Consider the following 23,650-nt stretch of genomic DNA (forward strand, 5'->3'; position numbering starts at 1 on the left):
TCTGCTAGCTCTCACTGATCAAAGGTCGGCCGTTGTACTACAAGACTCCATTGCTTTGATGGTGATGAAATAGAGCCGAGACAACATAAAAATTAAAATAAAATCTCTCTCACACACCAACGAAAGAAAAAGCCCAATTCTCTTGGTGAAGTTTAATTATATGCGAATTGAGACAATTCCGACAACAAAACAAAAAAAAAAGAAAAGCCTTTTGTTATCTTTTGCTATTGCGTGGAAAAGAACCAAAAGAAATGGGAAACAAGGGGAAAAGCAACGGCAATAACGAAAACGGGAACCTTGGCTTGGCTTGGGAAAATCTTGGCCCGACAAGGGGTGCTTTGACCGTTTACTCCGTAGTACATAATTACAGTATAGTACAGTACAGTAGCTTCCCTCCTTCCCTCTTGCCCCTTGCCCAGCCCCACGTTTCTTTTGACCCAAACATTTCAATTCCTAGGTTGTTGCTACTGAAGAAAACCCGACCCTTGTCCGCTGTCGTGTTAGTGTGGTACCCTGTGGTGTGGGGGGTTTGATGGTTTAGCACGACACCGCAGTGACGACTGTCGTTCTCCGAGATTTGCTTTCAATTGACTTTCTATAATCGACATAGTCAAAAGTGTCAAATAACTAGGCATATAAGCACACCATCTCAATTCCATACCATCATTCGTCGGAACAATCTGTGCTAACAGAGTTAGACCAAGCAAGCTACTCAAAAAAAGGTTGCTAACCCAAGTAAGCTAAACAGTCAGGCAGCTGACGCACTTATGTCGTCCTCCGTCGGCACCAAATCTTGAGTTGAACTGGTCTATAAGTAGTTTGAACTGAGGAGCCAAGGAGCTTAAACAAATTTGGAGAGGGATCCAAGTGATATACCTATCTGTGATTGGATGAGACGTTTGTCCGATCTTTTGATTTTTTTCGCAAGTTTGGTACTGGTGTCCTTTGGTCACCAACACTTTTGTTAGTGCTGGTCTGCCTTGATTGTCTCACCGTTTAGAAGCTGTTAGGGAATCAAAGCTTCCATCAATTTGCTCGGTATCGCTAGCTCTGTCCTGGGGTTCAGAATTCGGTCTCAATTCCGCCCCCTCTTGTTGTCTCTCTGCTCTCTTCACTGCTAGTAGTTCGTCTGTACAAGACCCCTTGCGCACTATTACCATCAACTAGAACTCCAAAGTGTGTCTACCCCTGATCGTCCGCAGTCGCGAACTGCTATATATTAAACTAACTCAGCAGTAAACTTAAGTCTTGACATCAGGCTCGTCCCGGCCAACAAACTCCTTGAACTGGAGAAGCTCAGTCGCAAACTTGATCTCGGGACCAAGGAAGTCCTGCGCGTCCTTCTCATACGTCGAAGCATCGTCGCTGTACTGCTCAATATACAGCCGGATGGTCGCGCCGCTGGAACCTGTACCCGACAGCCTGACGACAATGCGACTACCCGACGAGAAGCGCACGTACAGGCCCTGGTTCTTGGACACGGAGCCATCTAGGTCCGTGTATGAAAAGTCGCCCGCCTCCGTGACAGTACGCTCTGCAAATTTTGCTCAGTAAGCCACACTTTTTTTTTATAGTTACAATGGGAACTGGTGTTGTACTGTTGGACTCACCTCCAATCTTGCTGCCGACAAAGCTCGGGTCGGCCATCTTCTCCTGCAGTGCCTTCACGAGCTTGTTTGCACCCTCCGAGTCGACATCCTCGTAGTCGTAGCGTGTGAAGAATGTGCGGCCGTACTCCTTCCAGAAGTCGAGCTGGATCTGCTTGATGCTGGGGGTGACATCCGGGTGCTCAACGCCCAGACCGGCAATGATGTTGAGCCAGGCCACGATGGCCCAAAGACCGTCCTTCTCGCGGATGTGGTTGCTTCCAGTACCGAAAGACTCCTCACCGCAGATGGACAGCTTGTCGGCGTCGAAGAGCGCGCAGAAGAACTTCCAGCCCGTCGGCACCTCGTAGCAGTTGAGACCCTGTTTCTTGGCGACCAGGTCGACCGCGCCGCTGGTCGGCATGCTGCGTGCCAGACCATAGACGCCATTCTTCTTGAAGTAAGGAATCAGCTTTGCGTGGTGCGCAATGATGGCCAAGCTGTCGCCGGGTGAGACGAAGGCGCCCGCGCCGTAGATCATGTTGCGGTCACCATCGCCGTCTGAAGCTGCACCAAAGGGAATCTTCTTCTCCTCAACCACGTCGACAAGCGACTTGGCGTACACCAAGTTCGGGTCGGGGTGGCCATTGTTGAAGTCCGGGCTAGGCTCGCAGTTCTGAGTGCTGTCGGCTCCAAGCCCAAGCTCCTGCTGGAAGATGGCCTTGCCGTACGGACCGGTGACGCCAGAGAGACCGTCGAAAAGTACCTTGAAGTCGGGGTTGCTCGCAAAGAACTTCTTGATCAGGTCAAAGTCAAAAATGTCCTTGAGCATGGCTGTGTAGTCTTCGGTGCTGTCGACAACCTCAACCTCAAGACCTTCATAGGTCTTGGTTCCGATGTTGCTGATGTCAATGTCCGGGATGGAGGCAATCTTGTACGAGGTGAGAGTCTTTGTGGTCTCGAAAATCTTGTTGGTGACGGACTCAGGGGCCGGGCCACCATTGGCAAGGTTGTACTTGATTCCAAAGTCGTTCTTGGGGCCTGAATGGCAGATGCAGAACAAGCTCGTTAGCAGCTTTTTTGTGCGGATACGTCTTGTGCTCCGTTCCGAGAAGTGCGCTTGGTCGACTTACCACCAGGGTTGTGGCTAGCCGTGAGCAGGATACCACCAGTGGCCTTCCTCTTGCGAATGACATGGCTGGCAGCAGGTGTAGAAAGGATGCCGTTCTGTCCGATCAAGAGCTTCTTGACGCCATATGCGAGTCCGATCTTGGCAATGAGCTGGATGACCTCGGGGTTGTAGTAGCGGCCGTCACCGCCAATGACCAAAAAGGCACCTGAGAGAGAATGTGAGTATAACCGCCCAGCTGGAAGCTACCTAGCTATAGGTTTCATCTGATCAAGGACGAACCATCGGCTCCTTCAGGGATGGAGAGGAGAATGCTCGTCACAAAGGACTCGCTGTAGTGAGGCTGCTGGAATACTGTGACCTTCTTGCGAAGACCCGAGCTGGAGAATATGCATAGTGCATGGTTAGATAACGTAGCCAGTTGGGGTTATGCACTCGAAACGGGTGCAACGAGAAATTAAAACAGTAGCTATTGGAAGAGCGAGCTTACGTTCCGGGCTTCTGGTCCGTGAAGGGCTTGAACTCGACTGTCTTGACTTCCATGGTGTATGATTTAGCTTGAGTGACACGCTCAATACCTTGGGTTTGTGGTGAAGGTAGACGGGAATATGGATTTAGTGTAGTTGGGGAGCCCCGAATCTATTGTCGTCAAGCCACCAAGTGGCAAGTTTCTTCAACCGTCAGGGAGTCGTTATCAATGTCGAAGCTCCTAGAGCTTCTTCTTTACCATGGATGGTGGGGTAGTAGTCGGTGACGTCGCCTCCAGTTGAATGGTGGGGTTGACTTTGTTTTGCTTTGATTTGGTGGATAGTTGCTATGGTGGTCGTCTCCACGTTCAGGCGACAAGCATTTTAACTTGTTGCACCAGTTTACGGTATTGTTGCATTAGATCTATGCGGTCTATGTCTCGGCAGTCTTCAGCCAGACTCATTGTTGCAGGAACAACACACCACTTTGATGTACTTGATTGAGATAGACCAAGGCAGTGGCGTTGTCCACTCAAAGTGAATCTTTTGCATTTCGTTGTCGGGTTTTGCAGCACCGCAGAGGTTCTGTTGCACTTTGTTCTCCGATGTCGGATATTTCTTTGCACAACTCGTGCTGGCTGCAATTTATTTACTTTTTCTTTTTTTTTTTTTTTTCTTCGGGTACTGGCAAGAGAGGGGATTGCTATCAGTCCGCATTCATTTGTTGCTTTTTCTCTTTTCTTACAGATTCTCGACTCAACAAATCAACTGAGAAGAGAATTGCACAGCATCAGCTCTTTAACTCAACCAACTTACCTAATTTTCATTCTTTTCTGCCGGTGCCGTAACCTTCTTTGCATTTTTCTTAGATTCCTTTGCCAATCTCTTTTCATACTCTGCAATTTTCTTTTCCAACTCATCCACCTGCAAAGCCTTTGCAAACAGCCCCTCCCGGTAATACTTGGCCTCCTCGATGCTCTCTAAAATGTCATCTCTAGCGAGATGTGTCCCCTTCTTCGTCGGCACCTTCTTGGCAACCTTGGGCGCCCACCTCTTGGCCGCCTCCTTGATGGAACTGACATCCAGGATCCTGTAGTGCAGGTGGTCGGTCACGCGGTTGTACGGCGCCCGTCGCAGGAACGCCCGGTCGTGATGGACGCTACTGCCAGCCAGGAGTGCCACCCCGGCGTTCGGTACGTGTTTTTTGATGTAGGCAAGCAGGCCGTCGGCAGCCTGCTCGGGCGTCGTGGTCGAGCCCACAACCCGCGCCGTGAGCCCGCTGCCGCCGTGCTGCTTAGTGCACCACTCGTCCATCTTGTCCATCCGTTCCTGTGTCTGGTGCACCACCGTTCCCCAGCCCTCTTCGTCCTTGAGGTTCAGGTCACCGTCTGTGACGAGGCAGAATATTTCAATAATCTCCTCCGAGTCCGGGTTGAGACCCGTCATCTAGTGCTTTTGATTAATGTTCCGTATGAATTTTGTGCGTTATTATTTCCCAAAAAAAAAAAAAAGACCGAATCTTCTTGTAAACCAGACTCACCTCGCAGTCAATCCATACTAGAGGGCTGTCCTTGCCTGCCATCTTGGGCGCAAGTTTGCGTGCAGCTAAATTTTCGGTGAGGGGGGTTCTGAAAAGGTTGCCAAGAATTTTTGCAAAGAAGCTTTGTTGCTGCAAGTTAACCATAACCAAGGAGTTAACGGTTGAACCTTTAAACAGTAAAGGGCCAGGCAAGTATAGGCCCACGCTCAGTAAAATCAAACCTGAAGAGCAACAAAGGACAGGCGGCACGCAAGCGCTGAATTGCCAATCTGAATCACGTGACAGCGCGATCAGTTGGCGAAGCATAGAACATCACGTCATTGACACCAAACACGGAGCGGGCTTTCACCTTTTCAACACTGCCTAAACTGAAATGATTGTCAAAATTCAACTAGTCATCCGCGAAATCTGACCAGATGTGTGGGAGATATGCACTAGCTCTGGTAAACTCCTCCCGTATCTGTACTCTGTGTGACAATTCTCATTTAATCCACCTAATCATCAATACTGACCTGACCCACATCTCCATAGCGGCCAGACCAGATCCGGCAGAGGCTTCGTGCCAACAACATGCCGGTCTGGGAAGACCCAGAGGATCACATCTACGAGATTGGCGATGGTGCTGGCGGTGAAAATGACAACAACTCCGCACCTGCATCCGCACCCACACCCGCACCCACATCAGCACCTAGCCAAGGCCAACCCCGGCAGTCGTACAACTTTGCGCCGGGCTACTATGGTGTCGTCTACAGGGCTGATGCGCCCGATTGGGGCGCGGGTCCGAGGAAAGGTGACGGCGATGACAAACAAGGTAGCGAGGATGAGCGCCATGAATGGACTAGTGAGCCTCACTACAAGCTCCAAGCCATGAAATGGGGCCTGATCCCTTTCTGGACAAAACGGAATCCCGACTACTCTTCCATGATGAAGACGATCAACTGCCGGGATGACTCCTTGGCGGTTAATGGTGGGATGTGGTATGTAGCAAAACTTGGATGTTTTCAGTAAGACCCAAGTTGACGACGGACTTGACCATGTCATCAGGAACACTATGAAAGCGCGAAAACGATGCATCGTTATTGCCGAGGGCTTTTACGAATGGCTGAAAGTTGGGCCAAAAGAACGGGTACCGTACTATATCAAACGAAAAGATGGAGGCCTGCTACTTTTAGCAGGTCTTTGGGACTGTGTCAAATACGAGAGTGAGTTCAAGACCGTCTTCTTTCTTAACATTTTCACACTGCTGTTATTGACAAAATATGCAAAGACGATGACCGAAAACACTACACATATACGATCATCACAACCGACTCCAACAAGGCACTCAAATTCCTGCACGACAGGATGCCTGTGATATTGGAACCTGCGTCTGATGACCTCGCCACCTGGTTGGATCCAAAGAAGCATGAATGGACCGAGGAGCTGCAATCTATTCTCAAACCGTGGGATGGCGAGTTGGAGATATATGCTGTCAGCAAAGATGTCAACAAGGTTGGAAACAACTCGTCATCATTTATTGTGCCAGTGGCGAGCAAGGAAAACAAAAACAACATTGCCAACTTCTTCGCCAACGCCTCTGGCGCAAAGAAGGATGTTACCAAAGGGGCAGCCGATGCAAGGATAAAGGACAAGGCACCTCAAACAAAAGCGAGCGAGCTGGAAAATGAGAAAGATTCATCGCCGAAGAACGCAAAAACACCAGTCAAGCGACCTGCTGACGTCGGTCCTTTGAATCCTGACGAAGAACCACCACCACCGAAAAAGCAAGCCAAGATACAATCATCATCGCCAACCAAAAAGTCGACGGCGCCGACGCCTCGAAAGACCATCAGCGCGACCAGCAACAGCGGCAAGAGGAGTCCTACTAAGGGGAAAGTAGATCCTGCAGGAACGCAGAAGATTACCAAGTTTTTCTCGAAATGAACAACATATTTGCTGAAGCTTTAAGGGGAAGACTTTGAAAACAGCTTGAAAGGATATTATTCTAGATCCAGGTTGGCACTTTGACTCACAAGCACTTGAGCCGTTGACTATTTTTGCGTGGCCATTATTTGCCAGTTGTGGACATTTGGTTGACGCCTGCCTCGTATTTGCACAAGTTAGTGCATTAATTACCATGGAGAAGTCGCTCTTGCCATTCGTACCAAGTAGGTAGGCATTCAACGAACGACCAGTGTTTTGCCTTGCGATCAGCTAGCTGCCCGGAGCTTTGCGCTGACTTTTTGCCCATCTCTTTCGACTTGATCTTGAAATTTCTCACTGCAACATTCATATTCCCTCCGATACTACATTCTTTCTGTCTTGCCGACTTATCATCACAACGTATCCTATTAATACCAGCCCTTCGCCTCTTCGCTCCTCCTACGGACAAAATGAGTCAGAACGATCCTGCAACCTTTGACCAGTCTGCTGAACGCCATGATCGCAGTTCTCGACAGTCCAAAGACCGTCACATCAGCCTCCGTGGTCGGTCTCACGTCACACTCACAGGTGACCGGGGAGTTGACCTCGCCCGATCCCACCGTGCCGAGGATCTCGCTCGAAATTGGTCGGCTCAACGGAAACGCATCGTATCCGCAGTTGCATGCATCTCAACTGCACTGATTGGTATCCTCACAGGTCTCTACGCTGGCCTTGTTCCCTCCATCCAGTACTACATCGCCGATCTCGACCACCATGCGATTCTCGGCAACGTGGTCTTTTTCATCGCCCTAGCCATTCCAAGCCTTTTATGCTGGCCTCTACCCCTGATGCACGGACGAAAGCCATACATCCTTGGGGGTTTGACTCTCGCAATGCCATTACTCTTTCCCCAGGCTGTGGCTGTATCAGAGCCAAGAAGCCCGTCTACGAGCAGCTGGCGCTGGTGGTTGCTAGGATCCCGAGCCTTGATGGGGCTGGTTCTGGGGTTTGCGAGCATGAACTTCCACTCGATACTGACCGACGTATACGGTGCATCTTTGATGAGCGCCAGGCCACACCAAGAGACCGTATCGGGCGATGATGTTCGAAGACATGGTGGCGGACCGGGTGTGTGGCTGGGGATCTGGACGTGGTGCTGGATGGGCTCACTTGCCATTGGGTTCCTTCTCGGTGCGGTCATAATCGACAATACCAACCCTTCGCTGGGCTTCTATCTTGGAATCATAATGATCTCTGCCGTCTTATTCCTCAACATCATGGCGCCGGAGACAAGGCCGTCACCATTTCGAAGGTCTGTGGCACAGGTCCGTTCGGGAACTCAGATATGGCAGCGGATAGGTCGTGGAGAGGTCAAACTTCACCGTACACAGTCTGGGCCCAAATGGTGGGGGCAAGAGGCGTACCACGGCCTGAAGCTGTCTCTCGAAATGATCAGGCAGCCAGGGTTCGCTATCCTAGCACTCTACTCAGCTTGGATTTATGCCCAGTTCGTCCTCATCATATTGTTACTCGGATCTTTGACATCAAAATACTACCGCATGAGAGCTTCTTCGGTTGGCGCATGCGTAGCAACGATGGCCCTTGGTGCTTTTGTTGGCATCTTTTTCCAAAAGGATAGCTTCTTGGTTCGCGTACATCGCGCGCTCTTACCGGGCTTTCACCCAGACCCGACGCAGATGGTTGGCAAACAAAAACGCCTGACAATGACATCGCACTTTTAGCGCCGCCTTGTCTTTGCCATGCTGTTGCCTCTCGTCGGGGTTGCATATACGCTGTCATCAAGCGGCAGGCCCACACCTGTTGCGATCCCGGTGGTCTTTGCCGCCGTCTTTGGGTTTCTGTCCTGCCTCGCAGTGTCGGAATGCAACGGCCTCATCATGGAGACGTTCGATTGTTCTGACCTCCAACCAGGGATGACGGGCCCACAGTCTTCCAACTACTCCTCCTTTCCACGCGTGTCTGCCGGTTTTGGCGCTGTGCATAGCCTGGGCTACATTCTAGCCGCGGGGTCGACCGGCCTCGGAGGGATGCTGCAGCGCAACATGGGCCAGCGCATTGCGACGGGAACCATGGCCGCCATCCTGGCGTTCCTGACGCTGCTCCTCTCGTCGGCCCTCTTCCGCTTCAAGCAGGTGCAGATTGTACCCAAGATGGCCGAGGAAGAGCTCCGCAAGCTAGCGGCGGTTCAGGAGTTGTGCAGCCGACGCCCGTCGTCCGCCAGCACGGAGCAGGTGGCCAGAGCGTGCCGAGATGCCGAGAGCCTGCGGCGCGCTTTGTTGGTCGGGCATCCCACGGGCGTCCGCCGCTGGGTCAGTCTGCTCGAACTTGGCGCCATGACACGCTGGACCGAGATCAGGCGCAAGAACAGGCTCATCGACGAGCGTGTCAAGCACCTCAATCGCGCTGCCCTCTGGGAGCGCACTGCTCTCTACTATCAACTTGCCAACGAAATTGGGGGTGAGGGCGGCACCAGGCCCGACAAGCCCCTCCCGCCCTTGCCTTTAGGGGCGAGGTTGGATGGTGACACTGGTCGCAAGAGGCGGGGCGATAACGAGGTTCTTGAAGATATTGAGCTAGTGGACATGGCCCCACGGATGCATGGCAGTCAGGAACGACTTATTGGCTAGTATGGATCGGATTGTCGAATAAGCAATGAATGGAAACCTAAGGTGCAAAACCTAAAACCTCAATATCGTTTACCTCACGATATGATTATACAGTACTAACTAAGTGCATCAAGTTGAAGAAAAGACAAAAGTCGCAGTGGCGAAAAGATCTGTCAGTCCGTGTATAAACTAGCGATGTATGTACAACTGAAGCACAAGAAGGAAGAACATATTGATTCAAGCTATCGAAAGCGAGTGATATGACAAAAGGCCAAAAAGGCCGGCGTTTTTTCTCCAAGGGGGTAAAAACTGACCGCAGCAGGGTCAAGAGGAATTCCATACAAGAAGCCTTTTTCTTAGAACTGGGGCTTGGCGTTCCTGAGAAGCATCTCAAAGTAGTCCTGGTTCCACTGACCGGCCTCGGGCGACGGCTTGTAGGCATCGGACATGCCGCAGAAGCTGTCGTAGCGGGTGGCGCTCGTGTCGGAAGTACTAAAAGCGGAGAGGGAAATTGTTAGCAACGGGGTCATGAATTTTTTTTTTTCTTTTTCGTTAGTTCTGCTTCGTCGAGCAGGAGCAAAGACGAGAAAGAGAAAAAAAAAAAAAAAAAAGAAAAAAGACGTACCCATCAGACTCGCCACCAGGCTTGACCCAAACGAAGGCATCAGTGAGCGAGCTGCCGGTCGAGGCGGTAGGCCTGACGCCGAAGCCAGCGCCGTTGACGTTGCACCAGTGGCCCCACTCCTCGCGCAGGCCCTGGACGGCGTTGCGGCCGACGTCGACGATGGCATGGTTGGGCATGCCGGCGTTCTTGAGCAGCGGGCCAAAGGTCTCGACGTACGTCTTTTCGTTCTGGCACTTGTTCCACTGCGCGTCCGAGGCGGACGAGAACTCGCCGGGCGTCAGGTCCCACGCGTTCCAGCCGGCGACGTTTGTGGCGAAGCCGCGGAGCTGCCGCGGACTCCCGGCCGCCTTGTACGCCCGGGCCAGCTCCTCGGCGCCCGGCTTGAGGTTGTCGTTCCACCCGAGCCAGCCGCCGTGGCCCGCGTCAATGTACATGACCACGTTGGGCAGGTTGAGCGTCTTGAGCGCGTAGGCCACGCCGTCGCGGTAGCCCGCCGCCGACTGCTGGCAGGCTGACTCGTCGATGTTGGTCACCAGGTTGGGCAGAGAGTCGGGTTCGATGAGCAGGGCAAAGGCGTGGTTGGAGTACTTTTTGAGCAGGGCGGCGATGGCTTTTGTGGAGGGAAGATGGAATCGTTAGTATATGTTACTTCTGTAGTGTTCTCTTTGTTGTTGTTGTTGTTGTTGTCATTCTTTCTGAAAGAGAAAACAAAAACTATGAATTAAAAGAAAAGAAGAGACTCACGGTCAATATACTGAGACTTGTACTTGGCCAGCTCGCCGACCTTGAGTTCACCGTTGGAGGCCTTGGCGGCGCAGTCGCGGCCGGGCAGATCATAGATGACGAGACCGAGGATATTGTTGCAGGGCTGGTCCGCGACTGCCGGCTCGATGCGGCTAATGGCCGAGATGGTGTCGATCCACAGGAAGCTGCCGACGTCGGCGACCTTGAGGGCCTGCGCCTTGAGCGTCGAGTCCGAGATGGCCTCGGCGGCCGCCTCGACTTCTGCGCGGTAGAAGCTGTTGGGGTGCAGCGTGTACTTGGAGAAGACGTTGGTGCTGGCGTCGAGCGTGACGGCAGACGAGCAGCCGGCGGCCGCCTGCCGGGGCTCGCTCTTCACGGTCCTGGACGGACTGGCCAGGGCTGTGCCGACGAGGGCCAGCAGGGCAGAGTGGCAGAACTTCATGGTTAGTGAGTTGCGTGAGTGTGTGATTTTCTTTTTGCCAAAGATATCCCGATCCACAGATGACTGGTTTGAGATTGGGTAAAGTAGCAAACAGCGTGGATGCTTAGAAAAGCCATCTCGAAAGTGGTTTGAGGAGTGGCTGTCGGGGTATTTATACAAACAATTAAAAGACCGACCAAAGTTTCTGGAAGCGATCTTGGATACCATGTGGTGATAGATTGTCAAGAACGAGCGCAGTACGGCTCATGCCATTCCCAGTCTCTACAACAGACCTGGCCTTGTTCCTTCCGAAGTCCTTCGCCAGTCACAGCTCACGGATCGCCTCCAAGGCAAGGTTGCCACTAATAACCGCATCCTCATGGCGTAAGACATAATAAGGGAACGAGGCCCGAGGCGGCAATGAGTGCTCGGGCTCGCGCCCTCCGAGCGAGGGTTCCAAATTAGGGTTGCGAATATAATATCTGACGATGGCCATATAGAGTTGCATTTCAGGAAGAGGAAGTGATCCCCTTTGACAAGGAGAAAGCATCCCGTGCCAAGAGAGGCTGGGTATAATACTTTGAATATTGAGGTGTCATGCAAGCCAGACAGCAAGACTAACTGCATCGGGAGATATAACCCTTGCAGCCGAGAAAATCCTCCATAGCTAAGCAATAAAAAAGTTCCGGGGGATGAGCCGTCTCTGCGCAGCACGGCACTAATTGGTTGAGGGAGGGTTGCCACCGGCACTGCTTCCAACACAAGGTGTGGCCGCTGATCTTTGGTTGGCGCGGAGAGATTCTCATTGAAATGTAACTTTGTTCCCGACTCCGTATAGCTTCTCACATCCCGTCTACTCCTGGGTAGGACCTTTATGAAGCTCATTTCTGCCTATGCGGAGGACGAAGACTCCACAGGCGCACATGGTGCAAAGTCTGAATGCAGAAATATCTTTTGACTATTCACTCACCAGCCGGGTACGGGTTACTTTATGCGATGACCGCGTAGATTTGGTTTGGCCGGATATTAACGATTGATTGCTACTATTGAGATCTCGACCCTGCGCCTCGGGATAGTATTGCGGGGTGTCCTTGGTCACAAATGCACACTCTCCATGTCGTGATTGATGTTCCGGCCATACAAAGTTGCAAAGTATGCTACACCGCATCTTTTCTTTGGGTCGGTAGACATAATCTCAAAGGGACCATGCTGTATGGTGTGGCCCTGTGCCGCATTTTAATCTGTGTATATGAGGGCATAATATTAGCCGACATATATTATCAGATCAACAGAGCGGTACCCCCCCAAAAAAGCTCGTTACACCAGCATTCAAAGCAATGGTCGTGTAAAACATGAGCACATATCCAAACTCAAAGTCGGCCCGGGCTCGGCTAAAGCCAAGTCTTTGGGAGGTCGGCCGGTAAGCGCTGCCGGAAGATACTTGATTGTTGTTGTAACTTGAGGGCATTTCCAGCACTTAGGCGCGAGACTTCCTGTAAAATGAAGAACAATATAGACGTGCGGATACAAATAGCAAAATGAATAGTGGTGGCGAAGTAAAACCAGCGGACTGTGAACCTAGGCGAATCCGAGTTGGTGGCGCGACCTCCAGGTGCACTGGGCCGATGTTTTTCTGCTCTTCACTGAGTTTGGGAAACCATTCAAGGTGGGTGAACGTACCAAACCTGACAGATTCCGTTCATACTGCGAAGCCCATCGCACTGCTGCCATTGGTGAAGTTTGAGACCCTAGTCAATCAAATATGTGGCGAGGATTACCAGCACTTCCGAGGTAGCGATGAGTGATGGTTGCTCTCTTCAATTCATCAGGCTTGAACATAGATATGTTGATTATGATCTACGTACTGTGCAGGCCATCGAGACTGTCATCGTTAGGGAAACCGCCATGCATTTTTCTCTCCTTTTTTTTTTTTCTTTTTCAGTCTACCCAGTATACGTCTAGTTCGTTTGAAAGTTTTTGCATGGCGAAGGCGGTTGAATTGAGTACAACTGTCTGGGCGCGTTCTTGTCGCGCCGAGTTAATATCGCGGCCCGACACGGAAAGCTTGATTCCCTCAGAAGAAAGGCGGTAGAGAGAATGGGTATCCACCATTCTTGATGCGGAAAGTGCTGAGCAAGAAGCTGTACATGGCCAGCATGACGCCACCCCAGACGATCACGGCCACCTGCTGAGTCTTGGCATCCGCTATCCGGGGAACCTTGACGGCGAGAGAGATCGCCGCAAAAGCCAGGATGCCATCTGAATGACAGGAAACAGAAAAGTTAGCAGCTGCTTTAGGTAGGGAAGACAAACGTGGAGGATACGAACAAATAGCGGCGACAATCTGCGTCTCCAAGCCATACTGGTTCTGGAAGCCGCCGGCGAAATAACTAATACCACCGCGGCCATCACCAGAAACGTAGGGCACCTTGCGGATGTGGTTGAACATGTGACCACTGGTAAAGACCAGAATGGAGACCAAAGTAAGGCCAGCCCAGACGTTGCGGTTAGTGATGACGGGGACGACGTAGGGCCATGCGAGGAAGGCAGCTGTGGAAACGCCAAGGAGCGAAACGGTGCCAGTTATCCAGCGCATCCAGTTGATCGGGCGCTTGACGGGCGGGTGCGGGCGGTCGGGGAGGTTGCGGCTAAGCCAGCCGTGTACCTGCTCGGCCTCCAAGGCACTGTTCGATGTATTAGCATGTCGGCCATGTACAACTACACATACATGAGTTTGTCAAACCAATACAGAATGGAACCTACCCATTGTTAAAGTCGTATCGTATCGGCTCGGGGCTAGACACGGCGTGCGGGCCGGTGGTAGCCGGGAAGAAGAACAAGACCGGGGCTGTTTGCAGACCAAGCTATATCGGTGATTGAGTGTGTCAGTGGACAAGGGGGAGCTAGGGTATTCCATTCGCATCTCTAGCGGGATCGCAACTCACGCTCATGAAAGTGTCCTTGCCATCGGTAAAGTCCAAAACCGCAAAGATGACGCGCGAATCGCCCTTCTTGTCGCCCTTGAGCCAGCTCCGGGCCAGCAAGTCGTACTCGGGCTGGAACTCGCGGCACAGCTGGCAGCCGTAGCGGGCGTCCATGGCCGTCAGCAGGATCGACACACTGTAGTCCCTCGGGGCCCGGGTGAGCTTCCTGTATGAGGAATCATCGAGCTTGATAGGGTTCTGGGTCTGGGACTGCGCCAGGAAAGTCTGGAAGCGGTCGGCGGCGGGCTTCTTGGCAGCAAGTGAGCCGACTGCCAGCAGGGAGCTGACGACGAAGGAAAGGAGCCTCATGTTTGCGGGATTCAAATGAAGGACGAGGTCGAATGAATCAATCAAAGTGCAGTAAGGAAAAGAATTGGCAATGACCAGTTGCCAATGGGTGGTTTGCCTGACTTGACCTGTCGAATCAAATCATCAATTACCGAGAACAGCTGGCCCGATACCTGAGTTGTGGCACTAATCTCGTAGCTTCGCTCCTATGCAGGTTCGCGCTCGATCCAACTCAGATTGAACAGCTGTCTTCCCTCATAGAGTAGCATGTGGCTGAAGCTGCCGTTCCCCTCCCAAATGCGTCACCAAATGTGGCGGACGGTTGCAGCAAAGGCTTACATGTATCCACATCTTCTGTGGCCGGGCAGCGCTAATCCGAATCCAGAAGTATGTTGACACTTCGTCTCCGCAAAAAGATGTTGACCTGGTATGGATTATCCCACCACTCCAACAGAGGGAGCGCACAACTAGCATCCGGTTGCCAACTTACATCTGCCACACTCTGTCGTCTCCGCGCTGCGAAAACAGATTGGATGCTGGACTTTGTGTCTGTTGAGCAGTGATATCGTCGCTGTTTTATTGCGGTTTTACGCGTCGCGCCCAGCGACGCAACAGCAACAATGCCTGCAAAGCGCGTCAACACCGATCCTGGCAAGGTATGTCATGTCAGATTGTTCATTCTTTTGTTTCGCCGCGCGCGACTGGAGGAATCCCGTGAAAACTTGCTTTGCGGATGCTGTCTGCAAAACAACTAACATGACTAACAAATTGGTCCGCCGTTCAACAGAGGACAGACGCGCTACATGAGGCCGAGATGAAGCACCAGCGGGAGGCGCTCGAGTCCACCATAATCGTCAAGGATGAAGAGGTCCGGCGGACCCGGGTTCGGTCTACCATGCTGCGGGATGATGTATCGACCATCCGCGCGCAGCTGAGCCAGCAGACGGACCGCTACGACAAATTGTCGAAACAAAACACGGAGGCACGCAGCAAGCTCGTGGCAGCTACAAGAAAGGGCGAGGAGCAGGAGAAGAAGCTAAAAGCTCAAACACGAGAGATAGCAAGCCTCAAGGTACTAGACCAATATATGTAAATGCCAACTGTCCCGGTGTGCTGACAATTTTGCTGCGCAGGCTGAGCTCCAGTCATTAAATGGAGTTTCGCAAGACTCGACCAAGTTGCTCTCCGAGAAGCTTGCGTTGACACGCGAACTTGCAAACCTGAAGCCCGAGTTGGAGCACCTCCGGTCGCAGCTGGCAAACCACAGCGAGATGTTGGCCGAAAAGCTAGCGCTGGAACGCCAAGTCAACACGCTCGAGGTAGAGCTCGCAAACGAGAAGCGGGCAGCTCAGCGCGCAATCCAAAGACATGAGACCAAGGAAGTGGAAGTGGAGGAGGAGCTTCGTCAGCAAATACAAGATCTCGAGAAGAAGCTAGCCAACGAGAAACGTGCAGCCCAGCGCGCAAAGCAGGATGCAGACAAAGAAGCCGAGCTTGAGGATAGGCTACGACAACAAGCAGACGAGTTTGAGGCACAGCTCAAGACGCAGCAGGCAGAGGCAGCCAAGGCCAGAAGAGAGCTCGAGAGGCAGCTGGCTGCGTTGACAGCCCAAAACGAGTTTATTGACGAAAGATTCACAGAGCTCAAGGCCAAGCTAAAGGAGACACGACAGGAGCTCAAGAGCTGTCGTGCCGAGTTGCAAGAAGCTAAGCAAGCCGCTGCGAATCGCACAGTCAAGGCGCCAGTTGCTGCAAAGGCCAAGGCCAAGGCGCAACCTGGACAGAAACGCCGCGCGGAGGAGATGGCCCAAGAGCTTGACATCCTGGCAACACCAGCAATCGAGGAGAAGCGCAACAAGAAACCACTTAAGAAGAGGGTCGAAGCGCTCGCTGGCGAGAAGTCAACGTTCTCCATCACGCCGTTCTTGACAAAGACCATCAGCTTCGCCGAAGGACCAGTTGAGTTTAGTGCCGGGGGCAGTGGAGCAGCGGGAGAGGAAGAAGAAGAAGACGACGATGTCATGGACGACACATTCGCAGGTCATCAGTCTATGGAATCTGCAGCCGCTGAAACGACTGTTCAGTCTGAGGAGGATGCAACAGAACCCACAGAGGTTGAAAAGCCTGATGCACCGGTGGCGAGCAAGCCAGAGCTCAAGTCACGGGGCAGGCCAAAATCGAACAAGGTAGCTCTCCGCGAGTCCCCCTCGGCCCAGAACATATGCCTGACAACACATCGCAAGACATCAAAGGAAGAGCAGACACAAACACTCGAGAAGGTGGTGGAAGAGGCCGAGGAGGGCGGCGACCAGGAGAACAGGACGGTCGCTATCCCTGCTGCCACAACCACCACCAAGAAGCCGACGCAGAAGAAGGCAAAGGCTACCATGGTAGCAGCGAAAAAGACGGTGACGGAGACGGCAACTACTGAAACAGTTGCAGAGACAACCGCAGCAGAGGTAGAACCTAAGAAGAAAAAGCGGAAGCTGTTAGGCGGTGCGGCAAAGACGTTATTTGACGACGAAGAGGATGCAGAGGCAGCGCCGGTCGCTAAGAGACAGCCGGGCAAGGTTCAGCTTGGGAAGGGAGTTGGCAAGGTGCAACTGGGTGCTGCAGGAGCACGCGCTTTTGCAGGTAAGGCCTTTTCGCCACTAAAGCGAGATCGTAGGGGGGTCAACGCAAGTTTTCTGGCGTGAATTTTCTGGCGTGAAATAGGTCCTGTTTATTTTGGGAGTTTTGGTGGACTATTGAAATCGCATTATCACGGCGTTTTGGATTGGGGCCCATGCGATGAATTTTTGTGTTTTCAATTCAGGCTCTTGATATCAAGGGGTGAGGTTGTTCTGTATGAATAATTATGAGCTGGTCTGCCGCTCACCATGCAGAGCTTCGATGCACTCTGTATGACTTGCACGCAATCAAACAATTTTGTTGATTTGATTTTCTATCTATGTTCAACATTTTCTTGGGCTCTGTTTTCCTGTAAACATCTTATAGACATAATGTAAGTTGCAACCAGTCCTTGAGATGAGAAAAGCAATGCGCACAGGCCAACAAGGTGTGGGTGAGTGTGAGGTTTCAACTGGTCAATTAAAACTCGTCTTGGTACCATTGATCATACATACATACATAGACGCCAAGGAAGCGCAGCATCTCCAGTCACAAAACTTTACCCAAATTTGATCAGCTAAAAATTTCTCTTGCACGTCCTATGATTGCAACTTGACTCATCGGAAGCTTCGGCTTCGCAAACCTTGCCATGTTTCGAGCCACGAGTCTCACACCGCCGGCCGCATCCCGGCTTGGCGCAGTTTTCTTGGGCTGCGTGAGACGCAGCACCGCCGTTGCGCCCCTTCTCCCGGCGGCAGCACCGCACTCCGCCAGCCGCATCAGCCTGCAGGCCCCGTCGACGTGGGCCCCTGCCCTTCACCCCCGGCAGCACACGCGACCGTCGTCGTCCAACTCGCGCTGGAAGGCGCGGCAGGGGCGGGATTTCTTCGCGCGTGAGGCCAAGGTGCAGGGGCTCAAGAGCCGGGCGGCGTTCAAGCTGATCGAGATCGACTCGCGGTACCGGCTGTTCAAAAAGGGCCAGCTCGTCGTCGATCTCGGCTACGCTCCCGGGTCGTGGTCGCAGGTCGCCATGGAGCGCACGAAACCCGGCGGCCGCGTGCTGGGCATCGACGTCATACCCGCGCAGCCGCCGCCCGGCGTCGCCACCATCCAGGGCAACTTCCTGTCGCCTGTGGTGCAGGGCATGGTCAAGCGCTTTGTCGTGGATGTGCACCGGCTGCAGGTTAGGGATAGGGAGCGAGCGGGTGGTGCTGCTGCTGGTGCTGGTGCTGAAGACGACGACGGCGGTGCGGTTGATCGTGTCGAGGAGAAGCAGAGTTATATCGACATGGAGAGGCACTCTGCGGCTGAGGAGGAGGTGGCGCGTGCTGCCATGCCGGTTGGAGATGGAGAGGGCAGTCAGGACGCTGCTTCCTCGCGGTCGGAAGATGCTTCCAAGGGGACGCAGGATAAGAAGCTGGTGGATGTAAGTAACCATATATGCTCTTTTCGAAATCATGCCCCAACAACAGCACTATGCTGGATAAACGATCAAGAACTAATCACCAAACGCCACCCTCAGGTAGTGATAAGCGACATGTCAGAACCATGGCCCCAAACCACCGGCTTCTCGAATAACACTCTAAGCAACCCCCACAGGATGATGAACACGAGCGGCATGGCCTTTCGAGACCACGCAGGCAGCATGGTAAAGTCTCCCTTTTCTTTCGCACCCCGCCTCCAATCCGAAGACACCGTAGAGGCCCGCTTTGTTCTCTTTTTTTTCTTCTTCTTCTAAATCTTCCTGACCCTGAATTTTACAATCTCTACCGGCAACAGGAACTTTGTCACGCAGCCCTACGCTTCGCCAGCGAAACCCTCCGTCCTGGCGGCCACTTTGTCTGCAAGTTCTACCAGGGATCTGCGGACAAGGAGCTCGAGACGCAGCTCAGGAAACTGTTTACCAAGGTCCATCGAGAAAAGCCAGATTCTTCGCGGAGTGTAAGTGATCCTTTTATTTTCTATTTCCCTGTGAACTCTCTTTAATGTCGCCTGAAAATACTTTCGAGTAATGCACCTGGAAACAAAACATTGATAACATGGGAAATTGGTTGCCTATAGGAATCTAAAGAGGCTTTCTTTGTCGCTCTGAGGAGAAAAGCTGGCGTGAATCTTGATGAGGTCCAAGCCGTGAAGAGCAAAGACGAGGATGTTCAATAATACCTCCCCGCGACTAGGGAGTTATCTGTGTAATGATATAATCTGGCGAGATGCTACGTATATATTGATGTTTCCCTTGTACAAGTCAAAAATACCCATGCAAAGGAGAACACACTCGTATCTGTTTCGCCACACCTATATGGGTACAACATTCCACTCGTTGCTCCACCGTAGTAAACAGTCCATAATGCCATGTAAATCGCTACACACTGAAGTAAAGAGTCAAGATGCTACACATAATACGAGATGGTAGAAAAATGACTGGCGTATGAGTACTCCAAGACAAACACCATGATCAAAAGCCCAAAGTCAACAAATCAAAAATCAAATGAACCAGAGATATCAAGATGAGAAAAAAAGGTTCGCCGACAACACCACAAAAGATAAGAAAACTCCCGGCGACAAGTCTGATCTCTCATCAAACATAGCCGCCAGCCCCCTGTTTTTTATGCCAAAAACAAATCCACAACAAGCACGCTCCTCAAAGAGCATCGCTGTATTTACAGAGGCTTGCCGCCAATAAACTCAGACCACCTGCGCACCTCGGTGGGGATGCCATCCTGCCTCGGTAGCTTCTTGCTCATGCACTCGGCAAAGAGAATTGCCGTCTGCGGCTCCATGAACAGAGGAATACCGAAGTCGACAGCGTTTCGTCCTATTGGGATGGAGGCATTGCCAGTCAGCTTTGTGTCAGATGTAAAGGTTAAGTCGTTCGCAAACTTACGCATAATGTAGTCAACGTCCTGAGTGGTCTTGGCCCTGGTCAGAGCCAGGTTGAACACACCCTTGATGTTGTGGTCCTGGAAAGCCGTGCGAAGCTGAACCTTGTCTACAGGCAGGTCAATCTTCTCGACCTTAACACCACCCTTGGCGCTACGCTCAACAAACTCCTTGACATCATCTCCAGCAGCGTAGAACTTGTATCCAAGAGGGCTAATCCAGTCAACAACCTTGATCAGCCAGTCCCTGTCGGTTTGACCACCGAGAAGGATACCCTCGCCGGGCTCTGGGACGCGGAAGTTCATGGTCGACTGCATCGACGCCCAGTAGGCGTCAACAAGGTCCTTGCCGAAGCAAGCCATCTCACCAGTGGATGACATCTCAACGCCCAAGAACGGATCGGCGCCAGCGAGACGAGTCCAGCTGAATTGCGGCACCTTGGTGGCGACGTAGTCGCGCTTGACCTTCATCAAGTCGACAGGCTCAGGCACATCTTTGCCGAGCAGTGCCTTGGTGGCAACGTCAACAAAGTTGACGCCAAGGACCTTGGAGACGAAGGGGAAGGATCGAGATGCACGCAGGTTGCACTCAATGACACGCAGCTTGGGTTGCTCACCCGGCTGGTCGGCCTTGATGATCTGCATGTTGAAGGGGCCGGTGATGTTCCACGCCTTAGCGACCTTCTGTGCGATATCCTTGAGCCTCTCCATGGTCTGCTCATCGAGCTTCTGGGGCGGCAGCACCAGAGTGGCGTCACCAGAGTGCACACCAGCCTGCTCGACGTGCTCCGAGACAGCGTGCACGAGGAGCTTACCCTCGTGAGCAACACCGTCGACGTCGATTTCAGCAGCGCCCTCGATGAACTTGCTGATGACGACCGGGTGCTCGGGGCTGACGGAAGCGGCAGCCTCCAGCTTCTCAGCCAGCTCCTCGGGGCTTCGGATGACGGTCATGGCAGCACCCGAAAGGACGTAGCTAGGTCGCACGAGCACGGGGTAGCTAACCTTGTCGGCAAAAGCCCTGGCCTCATCAACCGATTTGAGCTCGGCCCACTCCGGTTGGTCAACGCCAATGCTATCCAGGATCTCAGAGAACTTCTTCCTGTCCTCGGCCTTGTCGATATCCTGCGGGTTGGTGCCCAGGATCTTGGCCTTGCCAACCTCCTGGAGCTTCAGAGCAATGTTTTGGGGAAGCTGTCCACCGAAACCAATGACGGCAGCCTTGGCGCCCTCGAGCTCGTAAATGTCCATGGTCCTCTCATAGCTCAACTCCTCAAAGTAGAGTCTGTCGGCAACGTCAAAGTCCGTGGAGTAGGTCTCAGGGTTGTAGTTGACCATAACAGTCTTCTCGCCCTGGTTGCGAATGCCCCTGGTGGCCGACACCGCACACCAGTCGAACTCGACTGAACTGCCGATACGGTATACACCGCTGCCAAGAATGACAGTACCTTTGTCCTCGAAAGTCACATCGCTCGACGAGGCGTTGTATGTAGTGTAAAGGTAGTTTGTGGAGGCGGGGAACTCGGCAGCCAGAGTGTCGATCCTCTTGACAAAGGGCGTGACGCCGAGCTTCTTGCGGTAAGCACGAACGTCAGTTTCGCTGACGTTGGCTCCTCCAACGTTCAGGGCCAGAGCAATCTGGTGGTCGGAAAAGCCCAACTGCTTTGCCCTCAAAACCTTGTCTTTCCTCAGGGCATCGAGAGAGCCTGCAGACTCAAGCCCCCTGGCGCAGTCCACAATGTTCTGGAGCTTGTGCAAGAACCACCGGTCGATCTTTGTCAGCTCGTGGACCTTGTCAACACTGTAGCCCTTGTGCAGCATGGCCTGACCGACAGCCAACCAACGGCGGTCACTCGGGTTCTGCAGCTCGTGGTCGAGATCGTCGAACTTCTCAGCGTTGGGGTTAGGGTTGTACCAGCCGGGGAACCTAGGGTCGACCATTCGGATGGCCTTCTGGATAGCCTCCTCGAATGTCCTGCCGATAGCCATGACCTCGCCGACAGACTTCATAGAGGAACCGATGTCCCTCGATACGTGCTGGAACTTGGACAGATCCCATCGGGGCTGCTTAACAACCACGTAATCAAGAGAGGGCTCGAAGTTGGCAGTTGTCGTCTTGGTGACCGCATTGGGCAGCGTGGGAAGGGCGTTTCCGAGACCAATCTTGGCCGCGGTGTACGCAAGGGGGTAACCAGTAGCCTTGGAGGCAAGAGCCGAAGATCGCGAGAGACGGGCGTTAACCTCGATAACACGGTAGTCAAGACCGTCAGGTTGCAGGGCGTATTGGACGTTGCACTCTCCTACAACACCAAGATGACGGACGATCTTGATGGCAGCGGATCGAACTGCAAAAAGGTTAGCGTACTCTTCCAGAGATACATACTAGGTGTAGCACACTTACGCATGTGGTACTCCTCATCAGAGAGGGTCTGAGAGGGAGCAACGACAATAGAGTCACCAGTGTGGATACCGAGGGGGTCGAAGTTCTCCATGTCTGCGAATCACCAATGTCAGCAGATTATTCTCAGTCCATCAAGGATTGGGGGTTAACCTACTGCACACCGTGATACAGTTGTTCTCTGCGTCACGCACAACCTCGTACTCGACCTCCTTCCAGCCCTTCAAACTCTTCTCGACCAGGATCTGGGGCGAAAGTGTCAAGCTTCGGGCAGCCATTTGTTTAAGCTGTTCAGGTGTCAGTTTTTGCCCATATAAAAGCCACTATCATCGGGGCTCCTCACCTCTTCCCTGTTATTGGCAAAACCACTGCCCAAACCACCGAGAGCGTATGCCGCGCGGACGATGATCGGGTACCCGACCTTCTCAGCGGCGTCCAATGCTTCGTCAACCGAGTTGACGGCAATCGACTTTGCGATAGGGATGTTAATCTCGTCCAGAGCCCTGGCGAAGAGATCACGGTCCTCACTGAGCTCAAGGGTCTGAACGCTGGTGCCAAGAACCTTGACGCCATACTTCTCCAAGATGCCCTTCCTCTTGAGCTCAACACCCAGGTTCAGGGCGGTCTGACCACCGTAGGCGAGGAAGATACCATCGGGACGCTCGCGCTCGAAAACGTAGGCGCAGTACTCGGCGGTGACGGGAAGGTAGTAGACCTCGTCGGCAAGGGAGTGGTTGGTCTGGATGGTAGCGATGTTCGGGTTAAGGAGTACCGAGGCAATGCCTGCCTCTTTGAGCGCCTTCAGTGCTTGCGAGCCTGTGGAAGGTTGCTTTTGTTAGTCTATCTGCTTGGCCGAGATGCAAAGTTGTGCTGTATGACTCAGAATCATGATCAACTCTGCGGTGAGCCACGAACCTGAATAATCAAACTCTCCAGCCTGTCCAATGGCCAAACCACCACTTCCGACAACGAGCACCTTCTTGATATCTGTGGCACTTTGCTTCAGAACCGAGCTGGGCAGATTGCGGAGATACGAGTCCGCGTCTGGGGCCGGCTGAGCGAGGGCAGCGGCGGTTGCGGTGAACAGCCGCTTCGTCGCCAACTTTGACTGTGTGGCTGCAACAGTAGCCCGGAGACCCGACCGGGTGGCAGCGTTTGTGAAAGACCTAGCGGCCAATGGCTGCGACAAGGTCTTGGGTGCGAATGCAGCCCGCTGGGCTGAGCGTAGCAGAGCCGGAGCTCGGCCCGCCAGTCTGGTAGCCATGGTTACAATCTATCGAGTAAATTGCCAATGGATATAGACCACGGGGGAGGTTGGTGACAGGAAAAGGTCAATTGGTATGATACGGAGCGTGTCTAACCCAACAATGACCCCCCGAGGTCTTGCGAGGGTTCGGCTATTCACTCTTATGAGCTTTGACGAGCGCTTTGAGGCGGGAGGATGAGTAAA

At 52.8% G+C, this 23,650-nt stretch overlaps 8 protein-coding genes across 8 annotated transcripts; 4 read left to right on the forward strand and 4 right to left on the reverse strand.

The window, feature by feature from the left end:
• Positions 1–1,241: 1,241 nt before the first annotated feature.
• PpBr36_05335 (uncharacterized protein) lies at positions 1,242–4,866 on the reverse strand (the record flags this gene model as incomplete). The annotated part of the gene is made up of 6 exons (XM_029892491.1): positions 1,242–1,534; positions 1,611–2,627; positions 2,720–2,923; positions 2,998–3,095; positions 4,078–4,628; positions 4,723–4,866. 6 exons carry the CDS (start codon positions 4,864–4,866, stop codon positions 1,242–1,244), a joined length of 2,307 nt encoding a protein of 768 aa, XP_029750119.1.
• Positions 4,867–5,117: 251 nt separating this feature from the next.
• Positions 5,118–6,645, forward strand: PpBr36_05336 (uncharacterized protein; the record flags this gene model as incomplete). Its single annotated transcript, XM_029892492.1, has 4 exons — positions 5,118–5,165; positions 5,254–5,699; positions 5,767–5,924; positions 5,990–6,645. Coding segments are annotated over 4 exons (1,308 nt in total), but the record flags the coding sequence as incomplete, so codon positions are not given.
• Positions 6,646–7,094: 449 nt separating this feature from the next.
• PpBr36_05337 (uncharacterized protein) lies at positions 7,095–9,272 on the forward strand (the record flags this gene model as incomplete). Its single annotated transcript, XM_029892493.1, has 2 exons — positions 7,095–8,324; positions 8,367–9,272. 2 exons carry the CDS (start codon positions 7,095–7,097, stop codon positions 9,270–9,272), a joined length of 2,136 nt encoding a protein of 711 aa, XP_029750117.1.
• A 335-nt stretch (positions 9,273–9,607) lies between these two features.
• On the reverse strand, positions 9,608–11,126 carry PpBr36_05338 (uncharacterized protein; the record flags this gene model as incomplete). Its single annotated transcript, XM_029892494.1, has 3 exons — positions 10,621–11,126; positions 9,877–10,486; positions 9,608–9,743 (listed from the first exon to the last, which is right to left on the reverse strand). Exons 1-3 carry the CDS (start codon positions 11,060–11,062, stop codon positions 9,608–9,610), a joined length of 1,188 nt encoding a protein of 395 aa, XP_029750122.1. The 5' UTR covers positions 11,063–11,126.
• Positions 11,127–13,115: 1,989 nt separating this feature from the next.
• On the reverse strand, positions 13,116–14,334 carry PpBr36_05339 (uncharacterized protein; the record flags this gene model as incomplete). The annotated part of the gene is made up of 4 exons (XM_029892495.1): positions 13,116–13,300; positions 13,370–13,725; positions 13,805–13,905; positions 13,987–14,334. The coding sequence occupies 4 exons, from the start codon at positions 14,332–14,334 to the stop codon at positions 13,116–13,118; spliced, it is 990 nt and encodes a 329-aa protein (XP_029750121.1).
• Positions 14,335–14,933: 599 nt separating this feature from the next.
• On the forward strand, positions 14,934–17,009 carry PpBr36_05340 (uncharacterized protein; the record flags this gene model as incomplete). The annotated part of the gene is made up of 3 exons (XM_029892496.1): positions 14,934–14,969; positions 15,101–15,385; positions 15,447–17,009. 3 exons carry the CDS (start codon positions 14,934–14,936, stop codon positions 17,007–17,009), a joined length of 1,884 nt encoding a protein of 627 aa, XP_029749228.1.
• Positions 17,010–17,572: 563 nt separating this feature from the next.
• PpBr36_05341 (uncharacterized protein) lies at positions 17,573–19,083 on the forward strand (the record flags this gene model as incomplete). Its single annotated transcript, XM_029892497.1, has 4 exons — positions 17,573–18,349; positions 18,446–18,571; positions 18,703–18,864; positions 18,985–19,083. The coding sequence occupies 4 exons, from the start codon at positions 17,573–17,575 to the stop codon at positions 19,081–19,083; spliced, it is 1,164 nt and encodes a 387-aa protein (XP_029749229.1).
• A 500-nt stretch (positions 19,084–19,583) lies between these two features.
• On the reverse strand, positions 19,584–23,464 carry PpBr36_05342 (uncharacterized protein; the record flags this gene model as incomplete). Its single annotated transcript, XM_029892498.1, has 6 exons — positions 19,584–19,738; positions 19,808–22,147; positions 22,204–22,296; positions 22,358–22,487; positions 22,544–23,016; positions 23,116–23,464. The coding sequence occupies 6 exons, from the start codon at positions 23,462–23,464 to the stop codon at positions 19,584–19,586; spliced, it is 3,540 nt and encodes a 1,179-aa protein (XP_029749226.1).
• Positions 23,465–23,650: the final 186 nt, after the last annotated feature.

The sequence above is a fragment of the Pyricularia pennisetigena genome, chromosome 6 (genome assembly GCF_004337985.1).
Source record: "Pyricularia pennisetigena strain Br36 chromosome 6, whole genome shotgun sequence".
Lineage (NCBI taxonomy): Eukaryota > Fungi > Ascomycota > Sordariomycetes > Magnaporthales > Pyriculariaceae > Pyricularia > Pyricularia pennisetigena.